Genomic DNA, 9,724 nt, shown 5'->3' on the forward strand with positions numbered 1-9,724 from the left:
AAAAGATTTAAAAGACATTCAAATGAATAAAAACAACGTGACACAACTTTACAAGCTGAAACCATGAAAAGGACAAAAAACTCTTCTTGTTTGTTTGGTTTTTTACTCACAATGTTTTCTATCACAGCTAATACAGGCTCAGAAATGCTCTGTGTATGTGTGTAGAGACAACCCTAATGCTGTTTTGAATACTTTTATTGAGATCAATCAAAAAAGCCTGTCAATCAATCAAAACATTTTTGGGACAACTTAATTGTTTTAAGTTTAATCCACTAAAATTTGTAAAAACAATAAGGTAAACTGGGTGACACAGTAGCTAGCATTTTTGCCTCACAGCAAGCAGGTTCGTGTCCTGGCTGTGGAGTTTGTGTCCTTAAGTGGAGTTTATCTATTCTCCGTGTTCGCATGGGTTTCCTCCTGGTGCTCTGGTTTCCCATGGTTTCCAATCACATGCGGTGAATTGATTAACACCCATACACTCTCTCATTCACACACTCTCTCATTCACTATTTTGAATACCTTTTCGTTTCTTCAATTCATCGCATTCGTTTGGACTGTGGGGGAACACAGTCAAAACACATAAGGTGAATTGAATAAACAAAATTGTATTTAAAATGGTGAATGAATGTGTGTGTCTGAATGAGAGGGTGTATAGGTGTTGCAGCTGGAAGACAAGCATTTCTTACAGTGCATTTGTTCTCAACTGCTAAAAACTCCACCACATGTATGCTTGTACATCAAACATTCAGCTTAATAACATTAAGCACAACTAATCTTTGTTAAATCTACAAATGTTGTCTTTTTTGTGCCTGACTGATCTCACTTGAAATGTTTTCACAGTAATCAACCTTAAAAAAAACAGAATAAACACATCTTTTGTAAAAATGTGACTTTATTTCAACATTTAGTACAAAATTCATAATAATTATCATCAGTTGTGAGGCTTGTCGCCCAGCCTGATGTCAGTTTGTGTCCGTGTTCAGCTCAGCACCATCTTTACGATGGGCAGTTTCCAGTGGCACCACGTGGAGGAACGGACCTCGCCACCTATATATACAGGGTTTGGATTATCACTCACCATAAAATAACCTATATCACCTACATATAAGATCACTAGTCAATAAATGATGATTAATGATTAGACTAAAGATGGTTACTAAAGCTGATGAGAAGTATATTAAAGCAAACACTAAAGATTGTAACTTTATTCATCTTCAGAACACAAATTAAGATATTTTAATGAAAATAATGAAGATATTTTAGTGAAATCTGAGAGTTTCTTAATCCTCCATAGACAGCAAGGTTCCTGACTATGAGAATATGTTTATGTGTACATAAAACAAACATACCTTTATTCAACAATTTCGTTTCTCAGTGTCAGTATAGGGCTCGTTTTCAAGTGTCACACCTCTGACATGTAACCTTGAATGCATCTGTGCATTTTTTTTTAACACAGGAAGTCGCACGTGGGCATATGTCACTGCACAGTACTTGTGAACGAGTGCCCTATACTGACACTGAGGAGAAGAAACTCAATACAAATGTTTGTTTTATGTGAAGACGTATGGTCTGTCTTGAGGATGTTTGAGTCAAACTTTGAGTCTGGATTAAAATAGTTCTGAAGATGAACATGAGGACGAGTAATAAATAACATAACTTCAATTATTGGGTGAACTTTTTAATTGTTGTATTTATTTATTATTGTTTTTTTTGTTGTTATTGGAAGAATTTGATTGGTCAATAACATGGCCAGTTATCGATTTATATTTCAATATAGACGGTTTTGTAGTTGTTTTATTTTATTTCTTATATTGTTTTATATTAATGAATTTTTTTATTTCATTATTACATTTTTAACATTTTGTTTTCTAGTTTTGTGGCCAAATTGGATGGTGAGTGATAATGTTAATTGTAAACCCTGTATATATATCAGTTGTTCCCAGTAATCATTGGTCCAGAAGTCTCTCTGATCTGTCTCAAATTACATTTTCACAGAGACACCCAAAAATATATGGACCTGGATTGGGAACGACTGAGATATATCTTTTTATTAATTAATTTATTATACATTTTATTTTAGCATGTAAAAGTGCAAGAATTAGTGCAAAAGCTGGTGTTAAAGTGCAGGAAGAGGCACATACACTATATAAAGGTCCAAATTGTTAAGTGTTTTATCATTTCTTTTTTTTATTTACAAGGAATTTAATTGGAGGTTATGGGGTGATTGGAATGACTAGATCCATCCGTTAAATTAGGACAGTTCTCCTCATTCCTCCTTGTTCTCGTCTGAAACATAAACAGAGACAATTTTAAAGCATGAATAGATGTAACAAATAACATGTAAAATGGAAGAACATAAGATTTTGTTTGGTTTCCATTTGTCTGTGTTGAAATGAGTAAGAGAAGTGGTGCTTATGCAAAAAATGGGAGATGGAAACACTAATTTGCTGAATAAACTCTAACTTGGGGGGTGATCTGCTCTAACAACTTGATAGAAATGCACCTAACTAACGTCATGTTAAGATGAAAATCTGCCTTATGACAGTGTAAGATGGCTAATGTCAAATGAAATCTGCCTTATGACAGTGTAAGATGGCTAATGTCAAATGAAATCTGCCTTATGACAGTGTAAGATGGCTAATGTCAAATGAAAGCTGGCTTATGACAGTGTAAGATGGCTAATGTCAAATGAAAGCTGGCTTATGACAGTGTAAGATGGCTAATGTCAAATGAAAGCTGGCTTATGACAGTGTAAGATGGCTAATGTCAAAATCTATTCGATACCCTAATCCACTTATGGGAACTGAGGTTCTGCAGTTCAAGCCGATCCTTTGGGTCCAACTGCAGACAGCCGTGGAAGAAATCGCAGCAGTCTATGCAGAAAGAAGAAAGAGTTTATACATGCTTGTTTAAATGACATTCAAATTATCCTATACAATCATCTTTAGCCTAAGTGAAGATCTCACCTCTTGACAAGCCTTTAATCCTCAACCTTCTGTTGTTCATTCTAGGCAAGTCACTTTGTTCTGGAAATCTGTAGAAAACTAGCAGAAACAGAACAACTCCAAGTGACCAGACTGTCGCTGGTTCCCCGTGGTATCTTCCAGTTGACGAAAACTCGGGAGGGAAGTACTCTCTGGTGCCTGAAAGAGAATTTGTTTCCACCAACAGTATAGATAAACAACAGCGAATGTTTCACAGAAAAAAATAAATCAGCAGAGTTTAAGACCCTTCTTACAGCTTTGAAGGATGAACATACCTCTAAAGTATTGGAAACTGTCCTCAGTAAGAAGATCGCCGCACCCGAAGTCAATCAGTTTGACCTCAAGGGTGTCCGGGTTAATCAGCAAGTTCTCCAGCTTGATATCACGATGAAGAACTCCACGCTGGCAGCATGTTTGGGCTGCAACTGTTGTCTGGTACATGATTGTTCGTAGCTTGTTCTCTGGAATGATGCCTTCGCAGTCGAGAAGGAATTCATGCAAGCTCATGCAGGGTATGGGCTGCTCTAGCACCATGAAGTACCTATCAGTCTCCACCTTCCAGTCCAAAAGCTCGATGATTTCCTTAACCTTGGGGCCTTTATTGGCAAGAAAGTGCAGAGCGATCTCCAGTGGAAGTGGATCTTCAAACCCATCCTACAAGAAAGACAGTTGTGAAGATCATTTGATAGAAAAGGTATTTTCAATAAACAAGTCCTGGACAAACTGTTGGCAATGTCTATCATCACAAAAAGCATTTGTAGTCTACGATTAATATGACAAGAAGACAGTAAATGAGAGCACACTACTTACAACACTGATGAATCGCTTCTCCTCCTCGAAATCGGACAATTTTACTGCCACCTGAAGGCCATCTTCTAAACGAGTGGCTGAGAAAACGGCTCCACAGCCTCCTTCACCCAGCTGAGCTTCAATTGCATAGCAGTGGGAATTGATCTCTGTGAAAAGACAAAGAAGAGATGAGAAATCATCAGTGGTACAGTACCTTCATCTAAAACCTTTCCTCTTTCATATATAAATTGAGATACTACACTGAATATCTGTCCCTTAAAAGTTTATCTGATGGTAAATAAACAAATGAGTGTAAAATATTCAGTCTCACCTTTAAGGTTTAGTTCACCCAACAATAAACATTTACTCTCTATTTACTCAACCTCTAGTGTTTTCAAACGTTTGTGAGTTTCCTTTGTTAAAGGGGTGGTCCACTACGATATTATATTTTAAACTTCAGTTGATGTGTAATGTATCTGTGTGAACATAAACAGCATCTCTGAATGTAAAATATTCAAAGTTTAATGCAAAGGGAGACCTTGATTTGTACAGAGTTAGCTTAGCAACGCCTACAATTAACGAATTTTGGGGACTACAAAAAATACTTCCGCCCCCTGTGAGATCACAAAAGTTCGTTATTGCGCATCCCACACTGCGCAGGTAAAGGCCGTGGCCAGAGGCGCTGTAACGTTACTGCAGAGAGAGAAATGCCATCCTGCTGTTTCCACAGAGCTGTTCTGTTTCTGTTGTTGGGCTTCCAAATGACACGACCCAAACACAGAAGTGCTTACAGTTCAATATTAATTATGTTCCAGAGAACTATAAAATACATAGCAAGCATGATTTGACAAAACACAGCTTCCAGAATCTCTCCCAGTTCAGTGCTGGATTCAGTTAAAATCTTCTCAAAGATGGAGCAAGGAGACGCTGTGAACTCTGAGTCATGACCTGTAAGTGTTTTTATTTGTTAAAATTGATCATGACATGTACAGTGTCTAACTTTAACGGTGTGTTGTAGCAAAGATGTAAACAACGGGAAATTATGGTAACCGCTAACGACTTAGCTAACGTTACAAATCCATATTTATCAAACGGCTGTAAACGCACACACACACATACACATACACGCACTCTTGGCCAGCACCTGCGTCTATCTGTGTGAGACGGCAGAATTTCTCTCTATAGGCAGCTATGCTATGCGTTTTACAACTCGGACAATAAAGTCGCAAAAGATATGTGAACGATTCATGTTACTTACACAGGCATATTCCGCATATGCATGAAAGACGTCCTGTAGCGCATTGATTTAAAAAAAAATACAGCAATGATTTCCCAACTGGAGTGTAACATCAAAAACAAATCAATCCAGGCTCACAAAGGTCTCATCTCACATCTTGTGCTTTATTCTGTCACCACAGAAAATAACTTAATCCGAGCATGAGAGAAAAAGAACAATAAAAATCTCTCCCGCGCACATGCGCTTCTCGTGTTACAAATACTTCATCGTATACACGCATAAACACACTAAAAGGCACAGAAACAGTTAAAGGAGCCGCATCCCATTTTCACTCGTTACAGACACGTGTTGACTGACTGACTGACTGACTGACTGACTGTTTACACAAAACGCGCGTGCTTATCAGGGCTTGACGTGAAGCCGATCGGCGTATCACAGCATATTATGATGATGACCAATCAGAGTCACTTGAGGGTGGGCCTTTTAGAGGAACTAGGAAATATGACAGTCGTTTTCATGTTAGCTGAGTAGCTGTGTATAATCAAAGTGAGATTTATGAAAAAATAACACGATTTCCTTCAAGTTAAACATGAGCACACATTGCTTTGCATCTTATTAACACAACCAAGCCTTAAAAATAACATTCTGGACCACCCCTTTAAATGAAGAAATTTAGAAGAAAACTGAAAACCTGTAACCACCGTCTTCCACAGTAGGAAAACACATTCTATGACAGTCAATAGTTACAGGTTTCAAGCTTTCCTCAAATATTATTTTTTTATTTTCAACAGGAAAAAGATTCTCAGACAGGTTTGGAACAAGTAAAGGGTGAGCAAATGATGACAGAAGTTCCAGTTTTGGGTGAACTATCCCTTAAATATGAATACGATATATAATAAATCTTCACAGATAGATGCATTTTCAGCTATTCCTGACAAAATGCATATTAAAGTCTGTTTAAAGCATAAACCATTGTTAAAATATGCATGTGTGTTGGATAACTGTAGGGTCGAGGTAGTAAACTCACCAATGGTTTGTGTCTCTTTGTCCTCCATCAATTTCTCAGGTTCAGCAGAGTCAACAAACAGGGGTTCATCATCACCACAGCCAGACTCAGCAGTTAAGAAGCCTGAAGAGAGATCATCACTCCAGCTCGACTCAACAGTTAAGAAGCTTGAAGAGAGATCTTCACTCCAGCTTGACTCAGCAGAGAAGAAGATGAGATCCAGTGATGGTTCCTCCAGCGATGGTTCCTCACTGTGAACACTGACAGGCTCCTCCAGCGATGGTTCCTCACTGTGAACACTGACAGGCTCTACCAGCGATGGTTCCTCACTGTGAACACTGACAGGCTCCTCCAGCGATGGTTCCTCACTGTGAACACTGACAGGCTCCTCCAGCGATGGTTCCTCACTGTGAACACTGACAGGCTCCTCCAGCGATGGTTCCTCACTGTGAACACTGACAGGCTCCTCCAGCGATGGTTCCTCACTGTGAACACTGACAGGCTCTACCAGCGATGGTTCCTCACTGTGAACACTGACAGGCTCCTCCAGCGATGGTTCCTCACTGTGAACACTGACAGGCTCTACCAGCGATGGTTCCTCACTGTGAACACTGACAGGCTCCTCCAGCGATGGTTCCTCACTGTGAACACTGACAGGCTCCTCCAGCGATGGTTCCTCACTGTGAACACTGACAGGCTCTACCAGCGATGGTTCCTCACTGTGAACACTGACAGGCTCCTCCAGCGATGGTTCCTCACTGTGAACACTGACAGGCTCCTCCAGCGATGGTTCCTCACTGTGAACACTGACAGGCTCCTCCAGCGATGGTTCCTCACTGTGAACACTGACAGGCTCTAACAGTGATGGCTCTTTACACCAGTCATCGATTTCTCGACCTAAAGAAAGGATTATTATATAAAAGATTTTAGTTTTATTCAAATAATATTTATTTATAGTTATTAAGCATACTAATGAATGCTGTAAATTATAAAGTGACTTTGACAGTGGTGTCAAACTCAAATGACATTGATTGAAGGTTTTAATATTTTATTATTATTTATTTTACGTCATTTACATGAATAGCAATATTTGTACGATATTTCGAGTGTGTTTTGTGCTTGTACTTTGGCTGGTTTCGGCCTGTCATGGATTGACCTAAATAAGAATCACACTTAAAACCTCCAGCAGGTGGAGACGAGTCCTAAAGTGTAGTTTATTCACTCATTAATTGTACACCTCTTTAACAATATCATGCCATTCTTTTTAATGGCCTTTTTGCTAGTTGTTAGTAGTGTATTAAGAAGATACGCAACATTTTTAAGTATTTTTGAAGAGTAAATTACCAGGTACAGTTTTAAAATTACATTCCAGATTCAATCCCATTATTGCATTTATCTCTTTATTCAAATCTTGCCAATAGGTGTGTATAGTATTACAATCCCAAAATATGTGAAATGATCAGCCAAAACAATTCCACAATTTCTCCAGCATTCATCATGTTTTGATCAAGAACACAAATTAAGATGTACTACAAATGGAACCTGAAAAAGTGTTGATATTAGAAATGTACCGAATTTTCAGCCACTGAACATTTGTCAGCTGAAAATATGTTATGCCCTTTAATGGACCCTTTACTTTTTGTGGATTCAGTCATTGTTGGGTTACTCTTTCAAATCTGGAAGCATTAACAACTTGTAAGCAATTCCATGCATATGTTTTTACCAAAATAGTGAAACTTTTTTTGAGTAGGCTTGTAATTTATATGAACTATATGCAGTTTAATTCACAGAATTTCTACAAAGTATGCCGTATACTGTAAACTCACCAACCTTTTTTGATCAAATCCACAATGTGTTCTTAATTTTCTCATTTAAAGTATACAAAATGTTTACAGACTGATATTTTTTTGATTCCTTAACTCTGTCTTTAGCTGTTTCGGAAAATATAAACAGATGTTCAAATATAATGTGAACATATACCTTATCTGTGAATTAATTTTTTTGAGTTTTTACTGAAATGACACATCCATAATTCTGGAATTGCTCTTATATCAAATATATATATATATATATATATATATATATATATATATATATATATATATATATATATATATATATATATATATATATATATATATATATATCACTATTGCTCAATATAGATAATAATTATTGAGATAGCATTTTTGCCAAATCGCCCTGCCCTACATTTTACTACCTTTCATGTCTTTGACTGAGCAGTCTCTTGCTGTGTATGGCGGATGAGGAAGCTCTCTGATTTCACATAAAGTACCCTAATTTGTTACTTAAGGTCTCAGGAATTAGGTTTTAATTTTTGAGCGAACTAAACCTTTCATTTTAAAGCAAAGAAAATTACTTTATGAAAAACGAATAGACACCTTTCTATGGTGAATGTTTGACACCGCTGTGTTTAAACCAATAGAATTGTATTAAAACCAATTAACCATATTCACTGTGTTTTGTAATGTTTTCTCCCAGTAAGGTAAAATTAATCGTAGAGCTCTACACAGACTCCAGGTAAGAAAATAAAGCACTTGTGTTACATCAAATGGACATCGTTTACCGTCACTGTTCCTCACAGGTGGTACATCATTCTGGACCTCTTCTTCAGTGTTGTTGGTGTCTCTTTCTCTCAGAAAGAGAGCAATTACTCCGAGCACGGTAAATAACATTTTTGGTTAAACTTGCGTACACTTATAGATGAGAAAATCCAAATAAACTTACAATAAACACTGAAATGTTCTGAAAGTAAAGCTAGTTTATCAAAGTGATCCTCAATTAACCGTACGCTATCAATTGACAGTATTAGCAGAGCAAACTTTGTACAGCTTCTAGCTTTGTGTCAAATAAACGCAATGAGCAAATTTTTCACCGAGAGAGCTCTTTTGCTGTTGCGTCACGATCGAACCCGCGTTCCAACGTTCTACTACTGGTACGTGATTGGTCAGTTTTGTGACGTGGTCGGAGCTTTCGCTTAACCGAAGAAAAACAACATTAGCGTTTCCTTCACGGCTGTTTTTAGAGCAAAATAAAATTTGTAAACATTTCCCGTTTGAAGAGTCTTTACTGTCTGCTTTGTGAGCCAGTGTTTATTTTAAATCAGGGTCAATTTAAACCGTTCACAGGTAAGATATGTCTAGCATTCGTTTCTTACTTTAAATGGAAGTTGTTGGCTGTAAGAGCTTGTTTACACATTAAAACGCGAGATATGATATTGAATATCACATTAAATCATTTGATCTAACTTATCAAACCCCATTTACACTGCAAATGAAGTTGCAAGTAACGTACGGTTAACGATAATGCTGAGATGGAGGCATGTATATTAATGAGCCAATAATCAGATTCATTCAGTATTAAAATTAGCTTTGTCTAAATCTGATTATTCATTAACTCATTTCACTAACGCTTGTTCCAGCAAATAGTAAACAAAAATGTGCAAATTCAGTCACAGACTTTTCCCTTCACTTTCTGTCTGGCTTTATAAATTACTTCTTTATTATTAGTTTGTTCTGATATTTGATAACAAAGATACCAGCTTGTTGTTTTTCATTAAACATAATGATAAAATAAAAGGACTAATTTGATGTATTTATTTGTAAAAGCATACAGTTATTGCATTATTAACAAAAATATATAAATAACTATTAATAATAGTCTACACAGGTGTTTAAATGACTCTTA

The 9,724-nt window shown here is 37.0% G+C and overlaps 1 protein-coding gene across 1 annotated transcript; it reads right to left on the minus strand.

Annotated features, from left to right (window-relative positions):
* Positions 1–1,721: 1,721 nt before the first annotated feature.
* On the minus strand, positions 1,722–8,971 carry pimr117 (Pim proto-oncogene, serine/threonine kinase, related 117). Its single transcript, XM_021481291.3, has 7 exons — positions 8,604–8,971; positions 6,038–6,913; positions 3,795–3,940; positions 3,260–3,638; positions 2,967–3,143; positions 2,785–2,873; positions 1,722–2,286 (listed from the first exon to the last, which is right to left on the minus strand). Exons 1-7 carry the CDS (start codon positions 8,710–8,712, stop codon positions 2,203–2,205), a joined length of 1,860 nt encoding a protein of 619 aa, XP_021336966.1. The 5' UTR covers positions 8,713–8,971; the 3' UTR covers positions 1,722–2,202.
* Between the last annotated feature and the right edge of the window lie 753 nt (positions 8,972–9,724).

The sequence above is a fragment of the Danio rerio genome, chromosome 14 (genome assembly GCF_049306965.1).
Source record: "Danio rerio strain Tuebingen ecotype United States chromosome 14, GRCz12tu, whole genome shotgun sequence".
Classification (NCBI taxonomy): Eukaryota; Metazoa; Chordata; class Actinopteri; order Cypriniformes; family Danionidae; genus Danio; species Danio rerio.

Coding starts and splice junctions, on each gene's coding strand:
- pimr117 (XM_021481291.3), bottom strand. CDS start 8,712: ATGTTATTTACCGTGCTCGGAGTAATTGCTCTCTTTCTGAGAGAAAGA. Junction 6,914..8,603: donor ACCTGTGAGGAACAGTGACG/GTAAACGATGTC, acceptor TCCTTTCTTTAG/GTCGAGAAATCGATGACTGG. Junction 3,941..6,037: donor CAAAGAGACACAAACCATTG/GTGAGTTTACTA, acceptor GTCTTTTCACAG/AGATCAATTCCCACTGCTAT.